The 19,924-nt window shown below is 42.1% G+C and overlaps 1 protein-coding gene across 6 annotated transcripts in view; it reads left to right on the top strand.

The window, feature by feature from the left end:
• Positions 1-16,155, top strand: part of MECOM (MDS1 and EVI1 complex locus) — a gene marked incomplete at both ends in the record, with an annotated part of 312,789 nt that extends 296,634 nt beyond the window's left edge. For all 6 annotated transcript variants that reach the window (XM_079539967.1, XM_079539963.1, XM_079539965.1 and 3 more), the window contains 7 exons: positions 6,113-6,279; positions 7,521-7,598; positions 10,196-10,365; positions 11,400-11,544; positions 13,905-14,141; positions 14,946-15,132; positions 16,021-16,155. In XM_079539967.1, the coding sequence (XP_079396093.1) occupies positions 6,113-6,279; positions 7,521-7,598; positions 10,196-10,365; positions 11,400-11,544; positions 13,905-14,141; positions 14,946-15,132; positions 16,021-16,155 (1,119 nt within the window). The remainder of the gene's footprint in view (positions 1-6,112; positions 6,280-7,520; positions 7,599-10,195; positions 10,366-11,399; positions 11,545-13,904; positions 14,142-14,945; positions 15,133-16,020) is intronic.
• Positions 16,156-19,924: the final 3,769 nt, after the last annotated feature.

Genomic DNA, 19,924 nt, shown 5'->3' on the forward strand with positions numbered 1-19,924 from the left:
ATCTTCTTTGCAGCAGTTCAGAGCGGCCATATCCAGAGCCCATGGAGGGACGTGATTTGGTCTGTGCGCCCCGCATCTCAGAGATGCTCTGTTTGGGGATATTTGGGGAGCTGAAAACCCCAGCGCAGCCTGTTTCTTCTGTCTACTTTCTTTGGCATTGGCTTGGTCTTTGGATTTCCTTTGTTCTGTTGTTGTTGTGTGAGCGTGAATCTCCAGGCCATGCTAGTGCTTGAGCAGCTGCAGCAGCAATAGGTATGTAAGGCATAAAATGCCTTGCACGGGATGCTGATTCATGGGTGAATCTTCATCTTGAGAAATCTGAATGTCACATGTGCCTTTCTGTCTCAATTCACAGTTGCCTGTGCCGCATATTTCAAGATTATTTCACATTGTTTCTCATTGTTTGGCAGGAATGCTGTAGTCTGACTCAATGGGGAGCATCCTCTCTTGAGCGGACCATAATTTATTGAGTCTGTGAACTTTTTCATTCCCTACTGGTCCCATCAAGAGAAAGTTGCTATAAAGAGATTGTCTAATGAGATTCAAATTTCATTTGCAATCCCCTTGTGGAGCATAATCATTAAGTAATTAAATTAATTTAAAAATAAATGATAAGTACTTTAATGAATACATTAACGAAGCTTTTATTTTACGGGGTGTGTTTTAAGACATGATCCATTCTGTTAGATTTAGATAAACGCTCACCAACAGCATTAACCCAAGTAGAGATTTTGTGGGTCTGAGCTGGAGGTCAGCTGAAGTTTTTTACAGCATGTGTGAGTTCAGCCGTGTGTGCAAGGCCTTTGGGCATGGTACAGCTCAGCCAAGTGGCTGGATGGCCAGATACATTACAAGCAATTCACAAGTTGTAATTTTTAGAGAAAGCAGCATGACTTGAACCGGGGAGGAAGAAATTCTGAACTTCGGTAGTTGGGTCTTCAGGATTTCTCTAAATAACAGTAGTAAAAATAGAAAGCAAACGTTTGAACCATTTTTTTCCCATGAGTTGTGACCATAAAGTCAGTTGTTTTTATGATAATAGCATCGAAGGAGTCTCGTTAGTAAAACATTAGGTCATGTAATTGATGACATTGTCTGCTAGATTATTTCATATCATCAGGTTATTCTTAAAAAGCAGCAACAACAAACCTTGCTTTATTTATGCCACTTTCTCTGTGGTTGGTTAATAAATTTTAAGACAAATATTCAGGACCCCTGCTGATGGTATCTTGCCCGTTGAAATGTTTATAAATACTTGTTTTAGCCGATTATGGTAATGTCTGCATTTCTGAGTCCGAGCTGGGGAATTGTGACTACATATTAGTTTGCGTCAGTAGGAGGTTAATGGGCTCTCAGGGAGCAGGAGGGAGGTGGGGGGAAGCTGCTTCCTTTTCCAGACATCTGGACGTAGATTGAATCAACAACTCCTATATGTAAATCAAAAGTTACTGCTCCCTATAAAACGCTGTCAGTCACCAATCTCAGATTAGGAGCAGACATGACTTGTCCGTAAGGCCGTAACTGCAGTGTAAAATATGTAACGGGACCTCCTTGCTCTCCTGCCTCCTCAGAGGGCTTTCTCCATGGATGTGGCAATTAACTGATCCCCTCCTTGGGGTCATGCCTTCCTCCCTGTGCCCAGTACGGGATGGTTGCAGCCCTGGGTGCCTGCTGGGGCTCAGATCCCCAAAAGTTTCCATGTCTGGTGGTGTTCAAGCACCATCCCTGGGGCAAAGCACCCTGCTGAGACTTGATGCTGTAGCAGTTTGCACCAGGAGCTCGGGGTTTTGGAGGAGTAAAGGCTGCTTGGGTTGTGTTTCAGCTGAAGGAAGGGTTCTCCCTGATTGCTCCTAAAGAAGCTCTGCAGAACAGGGAAAGTCTTCTGGATTAATAATTATCTAAACAAACAAACAAAAACCAAACACACCACCAACAGGAAAACAAAGGTAAGAATACATCAGCAGTTTTTGCAGCAGTTGGATTGTATCACCAGCTTCACCCAGAGGTGTCAATGGGATGTGAAGGATTAAATCTGTTTGTAAACAGCACGGGAAAAGGAGCAAACAGGCTAAGAGCAGAGAGCCAACAGTTTATTGAGAACAGCTAAACGCAAAGCTAACTGCAGGAGTTCCACCAAAAGCTGAGTCACCAGGGATTAAAATAGCAGAGAAACTCCATGTTAGTAAGTACCTAGTTACACAGAGGGGAAGGTATAACTCTTAGCTCGGGTCATTCAGGAAAAGCATCTTGAAGTCAATGGTTTTATGAAAATATTATCTGAGCGCTTAACAGAAATGAACTGAAAATGTCATTATGTTATATTGTTTTCAGGTCTTGAATACAGCTGAAACCCCTCTCAAAAAAGGCAGAGTAGAATTAGAAAAGACGCAGAAAAGTGCAACAGTGATGATCAGAGGTAGGGAACAGCTTCCCCACAAAAAGAGCCTTACGTAGATCTTGATTTTTGGGCTTGGAAAAAAAATGCCTGAGAGAGCTGTGGCACAACTCTGTAACATGGTGATTGGTGAGCAGGACCTGAGTGAGAAATGGTTATTCATTAGTTTTTACAATACAGAAAAAATGAGGGACACCCAGTTGAATTATCAGGCAAAAGGATTTTGTTCAAAGGAACAAAAGCCAGTGTATTTCATATGCACCTAATTGTGCTGGTGGACTCCTTGACAAAAATGCAAATGGATTCAAAGTGGGTTTAGAGAGATGAATGGGAGCTAAAGCCATCACCTCTCAGTGCAGTAATCGAGATGCAACCACTAATTAAAGCTCTTACACATCTCATTTCTGGCACGTGACAGACAGTGGGCAGAAGGTCTGGTCCTTGGAGGACCATTTGTGTATCCCTGGGGCCACTGCTGAAAACCGTGGCACTGGTTCCCCAGAAGCGTATGTCAGAGTGTTCGTAGTTCCTGCTTGGTCTTACTACTTCTGTCCTAAGCACCACAAATGCTGGATTTCACATCACTCTGTTCAGATTTTGCAAATGGATTGATGAGTGGTGGATGTTAACTGAAATTTAAGTAGGTGAGACCCTGTTGTTGGGCAGGGATGACAGGTTTTGTATGGGCTGTAACAAACCCGTGCTGCACGTGTGTGTATCATCCCCATGGCAGTTTCTGTACCAGGTGCTGTGCAGCACTGGGGGCATCCCAAATATGCTAGGGAGAGAGGAGCAGAGGGCAAGAGCTGAGAAGCAGCTGGGATGTGACAGAGAAGAGCATCCTGAAGGTTGCAAACCCTTCAGTGGTTTGCAGCTCACTTCCCTATATCTGCATCATTGATGCCTTCCAAACTTTTGTGTAGGATTTCCTTTTCCTACTGCTGATGTCAGCTTTTAGCCTTGGGTTTTTTAGCCAAGTTTTCTGCGGAGGAGCATCAGCTTCTGCATGGAGCTGGTGACCTTCACGGTGGTGCGCAGTCTGGGCAGGAAGGCTAACAGGGAGCAAACTCATCTCTCATCTTCACCCTGCTTTAATCAGAGCTGGGTTGTGTGATGTTGCAACCTCTGCAAGTGCATTTTTGGAAAAAGAATTTACTGCCCCTGTTATTCTTAAGAAAATGCTCCAATATTGTGAGCCCCATCTCCATCGGATAGACACTGCTGCAATCGTACTGACAGCAGCGGAGTGACACTGATTCATATCAGGAAAGACTTTGGGCTGAGCATTTCCCTTTGTTGTATTTCTTGAAACACATAAATCATACCAGGTAACTACAGGGATCAGTCTTTAAAAAACACAATAGTCATTCCTGTGGTGAGAAACATATTTTAGGAAATCTCGTAATGCTTTATAATAATTGGAAGTGCTTGTATTTCCTCTGAATGAGGGATTTAAGATTAGATCCTGATTTCATATCTGTTTCAGGACTGATGTAGTCCTGGTGGCAGAGAAGGGTTGGTACTGACCTACAGCACTGTACATGAGAGAAGATTCATTCTCCATTTCTCCTCTGCAAAATCCCAAAGATAATAAAAAGAAATAAGCATGACTAAGCCATTTTAAATGGAAAGGGGAAAATAGTTGCTTTAATATATTACTGAAGGGAACCACGTACGTGAGAAATGATGATCCAAAAATGATTTAAAACCACTAGATAATGAAACTGACTTGAATATTAAATATACATAAATAAAACATTTATTATACTTCTCAATGCCCTTATTATTCTTCACTATAAATATGTGCTATCATAACCGATACACTGTCTTGTCACTGCTAATCAGCCTGAAGGCCAAAGGTCATTTTTCATTCAAACCATTAATTTTCCACAATTGCAAAACTGATAAATGATTCCTTGCAGGGAACAATTAGAAGGAGTTACAGGCAGCAGAAGAACTATTATAAAAGGTTTAAGAATCAGTTCTTACTGCAGAAAAATATGAAGTCCTATAAAAATAAATGTATGGTAATGTTGAGTCATATGGGTTGATAATGACATCTCTCTGCCGAGATAGAATTACCTCCTCTCCCAGCAGCATCATCATTACATATCTCATGCCTGTGATCAGTACATGTCAAAATCCTTCATATTGACAAATGTGCTGTCCACTTGCATCTGTGGAGAATGTTTTAGCAGCTGAGTGATTATGAATCAAACCCCAGAGCTTACAGCCCCTACTGCCTCGCAATGCTTTCCCATTTGTTGCCTGACAAGTAAATGTATCTTGACTTCCCTCTGAGATTTTCTTTCTTTTTTTTTTTTTTTTTTGCAGTGTGTTTGATGAAAGACATTTGGCAAATTGGCAGTGGTACTCTGTACATTGCAATTTGTACTCAGCATTAGGAGCCTGAGCATGAAATGAGAGGGCAGGCTGTGGGCTAAAGGGAAAAAAAAAAAAGACCAAAGCCAGAGCTAGCCAGCACCTGCAGAGCCCTGTCTGGAGACAAACGTGCAGTTCTTCCCATTAAAATAACAGCAAAAGGAATCAGAGTAGTCCTCGTGGATTCTGAAGAATGTGCTGCAGAGGTGTTCTGATAGATAGCACTTGATTAATGCTGTGGTTTATGACGAAGCAATTTGCATGCTCGTGGCATGGGATCTCCAGTGTGCCCACCTTCTTCAAGTGCAGTTCTCGCATTTCTATTGTTTGTTTATTTTTTTCCATTTGTTTATGGTGACAGTAGGAGGCAGGCAGCTATTTTACCTGTCAGGAGGCTCAGCAGCAATCTTCAGCTCTTTACGTGGCAATGTTGGAAGTTTTGGAGCCATTTCTTGTGGTCATTTCCAGACACTTTGAAGGGAAGCAATCTTCAGAAATTATTTAATACCCCCTCCCTGAAAATAAAAGCCCTTTCATACAGCTACAGGAAGAGGCAGCATCCCAAAGTGCATAGGGTTTACAAGCAACTGAAGGTAGAGTAGAAATATTAAGAGGTTGTAAGAAAACCTGACAGGCATCTAGTGGGTAATGTGAATGAATAAATAGCACCAAACCCACCAGAGCTTCATTTCTGATGGATTTATGTCATGACGTTTGACTCTGATCTGCAAGATTTGACTGAATGCTTGGATGTGGCTGGGACAATGATGGAGCTTCTTGGCTTGTTGCATCTGCTAGTTTAGCTGGAGTGTTTTGTGTCCTTTGAGATACTTGTCCTCTGAAAGTCCATAATTAAAAAAAAAAAAGTAGGAATTCATCTCTTACCGAATTCTCTATTTTTTCTATTGATTTGGTCTAAAAAGGCCAATGGTTTCAGTAGATGGGCTGCACACTCATACGCACCCACAGAGTACGGCTGCACAGCTCTGTTTCTGTAGCTGTTGAGGCTTAAAAATAACATGAAATGATCACTGGCTGATTTAGACTTTGTATGGAAGCAGCTTTACTTGTAGCCATTAGAGCAGTTCTGCTGTGTGCTGGTCTTGCAGTGGAACACAACCCATTGCAGCAGTTACGGGGGTTCCTCTGAGAGGGCCATCATCATGGCCACCTCATTGCATACTCTGCCCAGTGGTTTTTGTGACTGCAGCTCTACATTTGCTATTTTGTATGTCTTCTGGGAAGTCTGTGTCCTTTATGCTTAGCACTTTGACCACAGACACAAACCCACAGCGGTACTGACCGTGCCGACTGTTGTGCCATCTTCCATTGCAGATGTCAGCTATAGAAAACATGGCCGAAAAGCTGGAGAGTTTCAGTGCCTTGAAGCCAGAGGCCAATGAGATGATCCAGTCAATGCCATCCATGTTCAACTTCCGAGCCCCTCCAAGTGCTCTGCCCGAGACCCTCCTGCGTAAGGGCAAGGAGCGCTACACCTGCAGGTAACAACACAAACCTACTCCATAAACAACTCCTTGTCTAGATTGCCTCATCACTTTCATATTCACGAGTGTGCTTTCGTTATTGATTGATGTATTTTTTTTAATTGTAAACTACAGAATTGTTCTTCTCATGTTTTCCTCCCTTTGGCATCCAAAGGAATCAGTGATAAAACAGATGACTTATTAGGACATAAAGTGAAGACGACTGTACATAGAACCAACATGAATGGGAGCTTTGCAAGGAGAGCAGAATTAGCTGTCTTGAGGGCTTGCACGTCATGTAAAAAAAAATAAATGCAGTCTTAAAAACTAAGGGATGCAGTGTTCAAAGCCAACATGTTAAGCAGCCACCAGCCTCATTCTCCTGAGAGCTGTGTGTGCTCTGTCCCCATACAAAAATGAGCTGAATGTGATTAATAGAACTGGAACAATTATAAACTGAATAGTAATGTGCTTCTTAAATGAGCAGGAAGGGCTCACGATATCTGTGTATAGGTAGATAATATCTGTATCTATCAGGATATATCCACATTATATATTTTACATTATATAGTATGTATTTCATGTATCACATATATTTATGCACGTTGTATATATAAAATCATTATTATTCCTGTGCCATATTACAGAGTTTGGAGATTTTTTAAATGTAGATCTCTGTATCATCTCCAGAATGCGCAGGTATTTGACATTGGCATATTGGTTTATCTGATCTTTCTGAAAACATGTAACCTTCTTTCAAGACGTGTTGTTATAGAAATATACCTTGATGGATTAAATCTTTGAGTCTTGTCAGGTCTGATCCTATTCAGTGCACAAGATGATGTCACGTTTCCTGACACGTAGAATTGGCTGAAAGGTTTGAAATTTGCTTACATTGAAGTTGAAATCCAAGACTTTAATAGCAGATCCTCATGATTCCAAATCTGAATGTGACAGATAAGCACTTAGTGAGATTAGAGATTTTGTGCAATCTCTGAAACTAGTATGTTTCCACGTGCCATTTGCTTATGCAGAAAAAAAGCTGGTTGGTGCCAGCAATTCCAGTTCCATTCCTACGTGTGTGTATGTCTCAATCACTTATATTTATTTGATGCTTTTATTGAGGTGTCATTACACCAAAGCAGTGCCAATAGTACCATGTAGCTGTGATTCCATTAGGGCTGTGCCTGTAGCCCGTCTCAGACTGGAACAAAGCCAGCATTGCTTGCATTGCCTTACGGAACCTCTTCTCACCACAGATACTGTGGCAAGATTTTCCCCAGATCTGCAAACCTAACCCGTCACCTGAGGACGCACACTGGAGAGCAGCCCTACAGGTACCACAGCCAGTTACACACATTGGTGGTTGTGCATTTTATGTGAATAAAGCAAGGGGACATGTGTGCAAGAGTGGATATTAATGGTGGCTTTGTCACTGACCTCAGTGAATTCGGGGGGTGAGACACATTGCCATTGGAAAAGGCATGTCCTCATGGCTAAGCAAAGCTGTTCCCACGTGGTTGCTGTCGTGTCAAGGCGTGTGCATGATGCTGGAGAGGTGCTTCAGCATCACTCACCCGTCTGCTCAGCTGTGGCACCTTGTGCATGAGCCTGAGCCCTTTCAGTTATCTAGATAATCCCCACTGATACCAGCAGGCACATTTTGCTGCCCAAACCTTGGAAATGTCATTGCTACCCACCATTGCATTTTGATTTTGTATCTAAAAATAGGCAGTCCTTGCTAAGCAGGGTTGCTTGTGGTCAGGCAGGTCACTGCTAGGAGAGCTGGGGTGGACTTTTTGACTTGATGTTGGAAGTGGGCTGCCTCGTGCCAGCGGAACGTTTCTCCCCAGTTAACTCACCATAAAATTTCTATTCTTTGTGGGAATGTATCTTTGTTTCTCAGAACCTTTTGAGGATGGCAAACGTGAAAATTTGCCTTTGTTTAAAAAAGGGCTTTTTAGAATCATAGAATCATTGAATCACCAAGGTTGGAAAAGACCTAAAAGATCATCCAGTCCAACCGTTCACCTATTCCCAATAGCTCCCACTAAGCCATGTCCCTCAACACAACATCCGGCCTTTCCTTGAACACCCCCAGGGTCGGTGACTCCACCACCTCCCTGGGCATCCATTCCAGTGCCTGACCACCCTTTCTGAAAAGTAATACTTCCTAATGTCCGGCCTGAATCTCCCCTGCCGTAGCTTGAAACCATTCCCTCTGGTCCTATCACTAATGACACGAGGGAAGAGGCCAACCCCCAGCTCACTTTTTGTACTCCTCTGGGCAAGGGTGGCTGCATGCAGTGCTGCTGTTCTGTATTTACACTGCAGAGATGGCGGAAGGTTTTGGTCATAGCCTGTGGAATTCTTTTGGCATAAGCAGCCACCCAGGCACCATTTGCAGTCCTGTCTTTGCCATGTGGGATGGATGGCACTTTGAAGTGAGTAGGGCGAAGTGATTTTCAAGAGGGTTCACAGCCATGTTTTGCCTTACAAAAACCAGGTGGGCTTTTATTGTTGTTTGTGTTTGTTTGTTTGTTTTGGTAAGAACTCTGTGGTGTTGTTTTAAGCCTAAAGTTGGGTGTTTTGTCAATCATTTGATTTCTGAAAGATCCCAGTTGCAAAAACATGACTGCATTTATATCTGGATGCTTTCTGAGGTCTGAGTAACCAAAACCCATGTGGGTGTACTCTCTTGTTGATAAGGATATGTATGTGATATTTTATCCAGGACAGTTACACACAGAAATGTGTATGGAAGCTTTGCCTTATTGAAAATGAAAGATTAATTTAAATCAGCTGGAAAGAAGCCAGCTCATGTTCCAGTAAAACAAATGCACAAATTTCTGCATCACAGTTTTATGACCTGTAAAGAGCAGACTAAGCTCATTGTTTGGGAGGAAACAGTATGGTGGGGTTGTTGGTTTTTTGGTGTTGTTTTTTTGCCTCCAGTCTCTTTGGGAAATGCGATTCACATCTGATTTTATTGAAGAAATGTCTTGATGCATGTAATGCCTGTCCGTGACATAAAAGCCAGGAACAATTAGTAGCATAATGGGTGATTTCAGCACTGAAAAATTGACATCATTGACAAGCGTAAGAGACATGTAGAGAAGTACAGGAGAAATGAAAGATTGAGAAACTAAAGTGGTGAAGACTGTTGGCTGGTTGCCAGCAAGAGAATTTGGAATAGTTATAGTATGACTTAGTAATGGCTTAAAGAGCAGTGCAGTAAAGGCTTTAGGGACTCCAAATCACTGCCGAGTATGAAAATTGATGCCTCTGGTACCAGAGTGATAGACTAAACTACTCACATTGGCACAGTATTAAAGGTTGGAATTGTTTATTGCTGGTTTTTGCAAGATAACCAAATTTCCTCTGGGATTAGCAATCAAGCAAGCTAATTCCTCAAGAAAAGATTTAATCACACAGTATAATTTAGAATAGGAAAAGAAATAGCCCTTTTTACCTTATTTGAGCATTAGAAGAGATCTGTTTCATGTTTTTTTTCCAAAAGTGTTTAATTGTATTGTATTGGCAGCACATGAAACAATAGAGTTATTGCTCTACTGTTTTCAAACTTCCCAACTTTGCATGCAACAGTTTAAAAAACATGGGAATCAATTACCCAGGCTAATTTGATGCCATTAACTCTGAAATACGATGCTCATTCCTAAGAGCAGTATTGAAGAGATAAAGACTAATGTGAATTAAAGATTAAAGCCAATTGTAAAAGTGATGTCTTCTTTCCAAGAGCACAGCTCTCCAGTTATTCAGCCAGAACACTTTGGAGGGAGGGTTTTGGCACAAGAGGGACCAAGAGTTTGAGTAGTTAGGCAAATCTTGGAAGGTGCTTCATGTCTCTTAGAGTAAATCTGACATTTTAAGCAACTAACAAACGCTTTTCTCCCCACCTGTTCTGCCTTTTTAGATGCAAATACTGTGACAGGTCCTTTAGCATATCTTCCAACCTGCAGAGACATGTCCGTAATATCCACAATAAAGAGAAGCCATTCAAGTGTCACTTGTGTGACAGGTGTTTTGGTCAACAAACCAATCTTGACAGACATCTAAAAAAGCATGAGAATGGCAACATGTCTGGTATGTATGCCTTTTCCCTTTCCATTGCCCCCTGTGTGCAGCTCATGTATGCATACAAGGACTTCACATTCCCATTCAGTGCTGACTTTGAGCTCTGAGAGTGTCAATAGGCACAAGTTATTCTGCACTGTCTGCTCTGGTGAGGGGCTTTTTGGAAAATATGTAAGTGCCTAAGCTCTGCAGACATTTAAAGTGCTTTGAAAATCCCAGCATTAACTCTGCCCTTGTATAACTTAATACCACTGGATGATGACTTTTCTTTTGGCTTTAATTAAGCCAACCAGAACATTGTGAGAGCAGTCTGGGAAAATTGGTTGAATCCCAGCGATTTGGCTGTCGATAGACATCCCAGCTTTAGAGTCTCTGGGGGTACCCTAAAAGATTTTCTTGGCACACTGTAAAATATTCCCACTGTCAGGAGCTGAAAATCCCCGTGATGGAGGTAAATGCCCCAGAGCAAGTTTGTCACCTCACAGCAGCAGCAGAGGCAGCACTCTGTGCTGAGAATCGTTGGCCTGGTTTAGGTATCTGCAGGGTTTCATGAAACCTCTGCAGTCTTTTCAGTTTACTTTTTGCTCCAGTGGAAATAACCAGGTGCACGTACTGAAGGCAGAGCTGTGTGTTCCCCGGTTCACAAAGATGTCTGCAACTGGTCTCAGTGCTAACAAACCTGGGTGATGATGTCAGTGCCTGCTTCATACTTGATGGAAACCTACAGAATTCATAACTAAACTTAAGCTCCATTTGCTCAGTTCAGCCATTGGTTATTGACTGATGGTTCTGAAGCTGCAGGGTAATGGGGAAGATAAGTGAAAATAGACATTTTGACTGGGAACCACCTTCATCTGTGGATAGTAACTCTTCCTTTCTAAATGCCAGTTTTACAGCTGAAAGCTGGCAGAGCACCATGAACAGCTCTCACTGGGTCTCACCTGTAAAAACATCATATCAGTTTTGTTTCAATTTGATTTAGAAGATTAAGCATAGCAAATGTAAATGAGGAACAACAGAAGTCCTTTATTTCTCCTGTTAAGGTACTGCAACATCTTCACCTCACTCAGAACTGGAAAGCACAGGGGCCATCCTAGATGACAAGGAAGATTCTTACTTCACAGAAATTAGGAATTTTATTGGAAACAGCAACCACAACAATCAGTCCCCCCGAAACTCAGAGGAGAGGTAAGTTGTGACTGTTACAGTTTCCTTTGTTTTACATTCACAGCAGAACAGGTGAACTCTACATCCAATAGCTAAACCTGGAAGGATTACTTAAATGTAATTTAAATGTGTAGTTAGTAAAGAAGGGTAAGCTGAATTCTTAAATGATATGGAGCATTATATCTAAGAAGTCCTGTTCTGCAACTGACTCAGTGCCTAGAAGGATGCTTGCTAGCAAAAAGTCAGTAAGGCTGTGGGTAGGTGAGAACACCTGGTAAGATTTATTAAGTGTACGTGTTTCGGTTCTTTTAAGCTAGTAGAAGAGAGGCCATTTCGAAGTATTTTCAGCTAATAAAGATTACAGCTAAGCTAAAAAGGCTGTAAAGGGATACACATATCAACTATACATATTTCTGTGAGGCTGGTTTTGCGTTATGAATTATTTATGCTTTTGAGTTGGCATTACATTATCGACATCAAAACTTTCTTACTGTTGGTGACAAACTTCACTGTCTTCTCAATTTCCAGATGTCTTTGTGAAGGAATAAAAATGGTGGACGTAACAAAAATTTCCCTGCAAGTATTGGATTAAGTGATTACATGCATATTCAAATTTCATTCCTCCTTGATTGGCAATGAGGGCTTGGGATTTTTTCTTTGCACATCTGGTCTCAACATGTCCTCCAACAGGAAGTCAGCAAAGTGAAAAGGTTGCTGGGTTATGCAGTGTTTCCTTTCTAAATTTGGCACTTCAGACTGCTTTTGATGGATATTTTATCCCTGGCAAATTGCTGCATTTGAAAGCATAATTAGAGAATCTGTTTTCTTAATCACATGGCTTTTGTTACTTTGGTTGTAGTCCATCTCCCTTTCATTCCTTGCAGCCTCAATCGAGCATAACAAGCAAGTTGGCAGCCTAAGCTATACTCAGCAATTTCTTATATCTGCCTATTTAAATAAAAGATGATAAAGAGATACTGCTCTGATTAACTTAGAGAGGGGGTGGTTGCTCCAGCTCTCCCGCCTCTGGATAGCCTCAGATGTTTCAAAACTGTGATATAAACAGACCATTCCCTAACTTTTCTTAATGCTTGTCACAATCAGCTGGAATTTGCTCAGAAAATAGATGAAATTACGCTATTGCGTAATAAACTATCTTTCACTTGTCCTCCATAGAGAAGAAAAGTACATCTGTTATGACTGTGAGTCTTACATTAGGTATCAAACATGTTCATAGTCCTCATCCTTATCTAGCTAAAACTTTTGCTGTATCCCACATTGTCCCACACAGTTTGAAGCACATGCAGTCACCAACTGTAGGCAGACAATAACGTTTCCATTTTTGTAACTGTATTCCTGGAAGAGTAGGGACCTTTTGCACAGTTAGAACAATAGCTGAATCAAGGCCTCCATGCTACGTAAAGCAGTGGAGCAGATAGGCTGGTGGCTGCATTCATGTGGCCCCATCGGTTCAGCCTAGTCGTATCCTCAGTGCTTCTGGCCTTGCGTTTGCTGATGCCACAGTTGTGCTGATTACTGTTGGCCCTCGATGAATGCAGTGGACGTGATGTGGCTGCAGATAGATCCATCCAATCCTAGTGGTTGAGGCCGTTTGCAAGTGAGCCCCTACCACAGTGTGGATGTTATACCCCTGAAAAGATCCCATAGGAAGTAGTTAAGGAAAGTTTGGCTGCAACAGACAATGCAGTAACCTTGTGTGGAGCAAAGGGTTCTCCACGTGCTCATTTCGTAAGACTAAAGACTTCTCATTTCAAACGTGTTATGATCTTTCTTTAATTCTTCAAATCAGTCAGTAATGCAGTTCAGTCTGGAGGCAATATTACAGACAACTCTTTGGGTCTTCAGCTGAATCACTTAGGTTCCCATGTATGTAATCCATATGTTTGGTTAAGTAATATGGCTTCCAAATCGATGGTGGTGTGCAAAATTAATTATGCATGTAATTTGGACTTTAAAACGTTGAACACAGTATTGGATGTCACTGCTGAAAATGCCAGATCTGATTTTCTGAGTTTCTCGACCCCTATGGCTTCTGCAAAAAGTCAATGAGTTGTTTTGCCTAGACTACATACATGATTGGAAATATGAGATGAAATAATGCGTGAGAAAATTTGGAATGGATATCTGAACATCCTTCCTCTTGAACAGTAGTTTAGGCTCTCAGAATGACAGGAAAATCTCGTGCTGATTGCACTGTAATGCCCCACTGATTTCTAGTGGAGTTTTCTACAATAGTGCCTAAATGAAATGCTGTTATTTTACTGGTACATCTTTTTTAGATCTGTCTCTGGCAGCCCGCTGGCATGGAGTTTTCATGAGTGATTTCTGATGATTGCATTTGTTTCTTTTGGTACTTTCAGAATGAATGGCAGCCACTTTAAGGATGAAAAAGCCATGGTAAACAGCCAGAACTCAGATTTGTTGGATGACGAAGAGGCAGAAGATGAAGTAATGATGGACGAAGAAGAAGAAGAAAGTGAAATGGCAGGGAAAACGGTCAAAGAGCCTGTTACAAGTGACATACACGAGGGGACTCCTGAGGAGGATTACGAGGAAACGAGTACTTTGGACATGAACTGCAAAGCTTCCCCTGGCAGGTTGGTTCCTTCCTAGTATTGGTTTGCTCAATACACAAATAAAAACAATAAACCATACAAGAGTGCCAGCACCAAACTGTGTGCCGTGGGAACCTGTTTGAGGTAGCCAACTTTCCCGTTACGATAGCAACATCCGTCCGTGTTTTGGTCAATACCAGCCCTGTTTTCAGTCTCTTCATGCAAACTGTGGCCTCCAAGGGGAAAAATAAGTTTGCCTAGGGAACTATTGTCATGTTCTGGGTGAGACAGGAAATGTTCATGGGAGATATGTTATCTGCTCCTTAAACATACCCTAATATTCCATAACGGTCTCAAGAAAGGCTGTGGAGACACCACAGAAGAGAGACAGCCTCTCCCACTTCTGCTCCTGTTGCCCAGTTGCTCCTTTTTAGAATAGAAAACGTGGTTCCTTTTGTTTCAGGATCATGGTTCCACAGCGCAAGGTGGTTTATGAACCTGTAAAAGGAGAAAAATCAGAGGTGTAAATGTGAGAGGAAGAGGGATTGCAGTGAGGATCAGCCTTAAAGGCTAAGTTGGTGATGGTGGGCAGCACTAAATGCTACCAAGGGTGGTTTGGTACACCGTGCACTGCAATTCACCAGCAGGACATCAAGGGGCTCCGGGGGCTCCTTCCAACCTCCTGCTTACCAGGCTGCTCTGCAGCACACATGGTTTTTGGTGCAGGTGGTTAAAAACCTGGGAGTAAACGTGAATGCCTGAATAGTGTTGAGCGGCAGCAGTTCACTGGCAGCCTCCAGTTAACTGATGTTAAAAGTCCCTGTAACCTCTGTGGTGTTTTTGTAGGTATAAAGAGGAGGAATATAATAAGACTGGACTTTCAGCTTTGGACCACATAAGGCACTTCACAGATAGCCTCAAAATGAGGAAAATGGAAGAAAATCAATATAGTGAAGCTGAATTGGCAGCTTTCAATACTTCCCAGCTGCCAGAGGACCTAAAACAACCATTGTACAGGAAATCCAAATCCCAGGTAAAAGCTTAACTCAGTTAAAATGTTATTGTCACCCAATACCTAAAGGATTAAGCTGTTAGTCTGTGGCAGGCAAAGTCTTTTCAGATTGGTCAGGCAGGGCTGGGCTTCACCTCCATTAATCTGAGCGTCCCTCAGCTTCCCACTGCACTCCCACTACAGTGAGACAGCACAGGGTGCTCTGGCCTTGGTACCAGGGGATTTTCTTACTTCTGTGTTGCTTTTCTTCCTGTCTGCCACCTGCCGTGATAAGAAATCTGCTCCCTGCTTTCAGGCATCCCACGTGTTTATGTGGATGCTGTGCAGTTTAACTGTAGGGATGCTACTTGCTTTTCTGGCTTGTCTTTGTGGTGGTTTTTTTTTTATAGTCTGTTAATGTTACTTCATCGAGCATGACTTAGAAACAGTGATAATTGAGCTAACATTCAAGGGGCATTTCTTAAAAAGGATCTTTTTAGCCCTTGTGAAAAGATTTGTATTTTAAAAACCACAGAATATATCTGTGGAGAAGGTCACAGCAAAGGAGACTGTGGTATTTGGTGAGATACCATAGCAGCCAAAAGATAAGTGATGCTTCAAGCTCTTGAAAGAAGCCTATTTACTGTAACATGAAGGCAAATGAAAGTCTCTGGGACCTTGCCTTTTATCAGCGCTTTTTTCAGAGCTTCATGAAGCCAGGGGAAGGCTCAGATAATTAATAGTATCAGTGGGGCAAAAACATCAGTGGAAATGTTGACAGGTTTCACCTGATGCACTGTGATTTTTTTGCCATTGAACTTAGCAGACCAGTCGTGGTCTAAAAGACGCCGTAAGCAGATGGAAGCTGAAGGTTTTGAGCTCAGAGAACTTGCAGCATGACCTCTTCTTTTTCCTTCTTTCCCCATCCAGGCGTACGCCATGATGCTCTCTCTCTCTGACAAGGACTCCCTTCATTCTGCATCCCACAATTCTCCCAATATGTGGCACAGCATGGCGAGAGCTGCTGCAGAATCCAGCGCCATCCAGTCCATCAGTCACGTATGACATTGTGAAGTCTTACCAAGAATGGGACCAAGTCCAAACCAGTAGCATGGCTCTTTCATATATGACTATTTAAAAGACTGCTGAGCAGAATGCCTTATAAATCTGCAGGGTCACTCATTTAAAGTCCGGTGACCTTAAACTGAATAATTTTAAAAAGAAAGAAACTATTTATTCTCAATATTTTGTTTTGCACAGCAAAGGCAGCTGCTGACTTCTGGAGGATCAATGCGACTTAAAAAAAAAAAAAAAAAGAGTTTCAGTGGATTATGTAAACTGGGGCCAGGAAAAAGTGTCTTCCAGTTCACCCGGCTTTGAGAGGCAGGGGCAAAAGGGTTAAGACTGCATTGATACACACACGGGCACTCCTTTAAAGTAGGAACTGAATTGATTTTCTTTTTGTGTAAAATAGTTTGACACAGGATTGGGAACAGTTGCTTTTATGTACAAATCTCTTCATTAAAGCTTTATGCATTTTAGCCCTTCAGAGAAAGAAAGAAAACAGCTATATGAAATGCACACTATCCATCAGAAACGTAGAAAGAAGTAACAGGGAATATTTTGTTCTCTCCGTAATTCTTTTGCCTTCTCAACTGCGTTGTTTTAAAAAAAAAAAAAAAGAAAAAAAAGGAAAAATGAGAAAAAAAAAAAAAAAAAAAAGAACTATGAGAAACAATACATAGGAGGCTTGTGTATATTGTAAACTATGAATGTTCACTACTCCAAGAAGCTGAATCATCCCGATAATTCCGTGGAAGCACCGCGTCCATCGACAGCACCACTAGTTCCAATCATTGTAAGGAGATTTTAATTTTAGACAATCATGTCGCTCTTCTGTTGTGTCGCTTCCTTTCCCCCTTCCCTCTCATCTCTTCTTTGTGTTGTGTGTACCATGTATTTATTTGTTGGCAAACAAACGTTTGTTGGTTAAGAATAGCACTGTTCCTGTAACAAACAGCACTGCTCCAGTCCCCCACTGCGCTATGATGTAGGCACCCATGTACTTAAAAACACAAGTGAGGTGAACTGATCTGTGTATATGGGAGTGCAAAACAGTGTTTGAAATTTTCTTACATTCCTCTTTTATTTTATTTTTTTTTTTTCCTTTTAATGAACTAAATAACTAATAGATGCGACTTAGTTTTTTGTTTTGTAATACGGTAAATTGATTCAATTGTATAAACAGTTATAATTTCTTCATGAAAGCATGATTCTTCTGATTAAAAACTGTACCCAATATTTTATGCTGGTTGTCTGCGAGCTTGTGTGATGTTATGTTCATGTTAATCCTATTTGTAAGATGAAGTGTTCCAAATTTATGTTTAAAAAGAAAATAAATAAAGAATGGAAGGCATTCAGTTATTTTTGGGGGTTTTTTTGGCCTTTAGTGAGGGACCAGATTTCTTTTTCCTTTTGTTTATAATCTCATTTTGAAATAATCGGCAAGTTGAGGTACTTTCTTTAAATGCTTTGTACAATGTAACTGTTACGCATTTCAGTACATTACTATGGGAGGATCAACTTTAAAAAAAAAAAATAAAGGACTACAAAACTGAAGGAATCTTTTTCTTTTTGCCTGTTCTTGTTTTTTTATCTGGGTCAGGTCGGAAATGTCATTTTTCATCTGCAGTTTGGGGAGTGAAGAGTGCACACCTGTGTGTCCGCAGCGCTGTGAGTAACCAGTGCTTGGGGTACAGCAGCTTGAGTCATAGAATCATGGAATCACAGGATGGCCTGGGCTGAAAAGGAGCACAGTGCTCATCCAGTTCCACCCCCCTGCTGTGTGCACATCGCCAACCAGCAGCCCAGGCTGCCTCCAGAGCCACATCCAGCCTGGCCTTGAATGCCTGCAGGGATGGGGCATCCACAGCCTCCTTGGGCAACCTGTGCCAGTGCCTCACCACCCTCTGGCTGAAAAACCTCCTCCTCATATCCCAGCTTAAAACCATTCCCCCTTGCTATATAACTGTCCACCCTTATAAACAGCCATTACCCCTCTTGTTTATATGCTCCCTTCAAGTACTGGAAGGCCACAGTGAGGTCTCCCCAGAGCCTTCTCTAAGCTGAACAAAGTTTCCTCAACCTTTCTTCATAGGAGAGGTGCTCCAGCCCTCTGATATCTTAGTATAAGACAATCTCTGCTCTCTGATCATCTTAGCTTGGTCTTGGTCTGGTCTTTTCAATCCCAACCCCAAATCTCAGTATACTTCTGGAGGGCTGAAAGGGAATAGTGAGGATGACCCTCCCCGCCACTCCACAGTGTTGCCCTTTGCAGCTGCAGCACATGGCTGTCCTTCGTGTTTAAATGTCTTTAGTCTTTTTTTTTGCAATAGGACCAAGGGTTGCTGTCACCAGACAGAAGGAAGCTGGCATAAGACTGTTCGCATTGCCCCAGTGCAGTAACCGCATGCAAAAAGCAGCACTGTTCAGTGGGAAAGGAGCATTGAGGGGCTATGATTTGTGGGAAGTTTGGTTAAATTTGGCACCAGCGAAGCCAAAAGTACTTCCAAAACCAGAGGCCTTTAGTTCAGTGCAAAGGCACGGGAAGGTGCTGCTGGCCAGATATCCCCCCGGGCAGCACAACTGCATTTGCAGGTTCTAAGTTGCATTTCAGAATACCAGGGTGTCGTTCTTGCCTTCTGGTCTCACTTACTTGATATCACCAGGCAGAAACATGGACGTTGTTGTGGCTGAACACAGCAAGGACAGGCGCAGGCTGCCCTGGGTAGCACTGCCAGCTCCTGAGCGCATGTCAATGGCAAGCTGTGACCTACAGGCCTGTGATTTTCACCTAAACCACACCTGGAAAAGAAGGAAAAATCAATTTAAAAAAAAAGCCAGCTTTCATGGTTTTGTCCTCACTTCATTGGCTTGAGCCAATGGTCAGGTACGTGCAGATAATTGCATAAATAGCCCATTATTTTTCATGCAGTTCAAGTCACTGAGGAACTCGGTTTTAAGTTTCTGCCAAATAAAGGGAACAAATAGATTAATCAGTCAAGTTTTATCTGCAAACAACTTTCCAGATCGTTTTCTCCTTTAATTTGATGCAGTGACAGTTCTTATCAGCTCTGCCCTCACCTGACCTAGATGAAAGGGGGTTTTTGGAAGGTGGGGATAGGGTGGGACAGCTTCCCCTGGGTTTCATGTTCTGGGTTACTTAGCACCCTCCCATCATATAACTGTCAAGGAAAGGCCTTGTTTAGCTGAGCTGCAGGACTATTTTAACCTATGCATTCCTGAGTCTGCAGACCCTTGGGGAGGTTCCCCATGTAAGGGGAGGGTCTGTGTATGGGATGGGGTAGACAGAGGGGGAAGACAACATGCCAGGCTTGGAACCATGTTGAGAAGGGCCACTCAGGCCAGTTAAAACATAGGGATTTCAAAGAAAAGGAAGAAAATCCACCACTTTGATCATCTTGATGTATGACTGTTATTCACCTAGGCTTACTTGAGAAGGACTTTTTTTCTCCTTAATTTATTACGGTCCCTGCAGGGCAGTAAAAAATATTTTGCAACGTACCAAGAAACAAATGAGCTTGTAGTATAGAAAACAGTAGTGTAAGCCTGTCTTGTACTCCTCTAGTGCTGGTGAGATACTTTGAAATGAAAACACAAAGCTTGGAACAAAGGGAGACAGATTTATCTGTAAGGGTCCTTCAACTTCATTCAGGTACCTTACCATGACCTTGACTTTCATTGCCTTTTCTCAGCAGCACTGTTACTTACAGAGAGGAGCAACTGAAATGCAAACCAGGATTTCATCACCTCG

The sequence above is a fragment of the Tetrao urogallus genome, assembly GCF_951394365.1.
Source record: "Tetrao urogallus genome assembly, chromosome: 9".
In the NCBI taxonomy this organism is placed as follows: Eukaryota; Metazoa; Chordata; class Aves; order Galliformes; family Phasianidae; genus Tetrao; species Tetrao urogallus.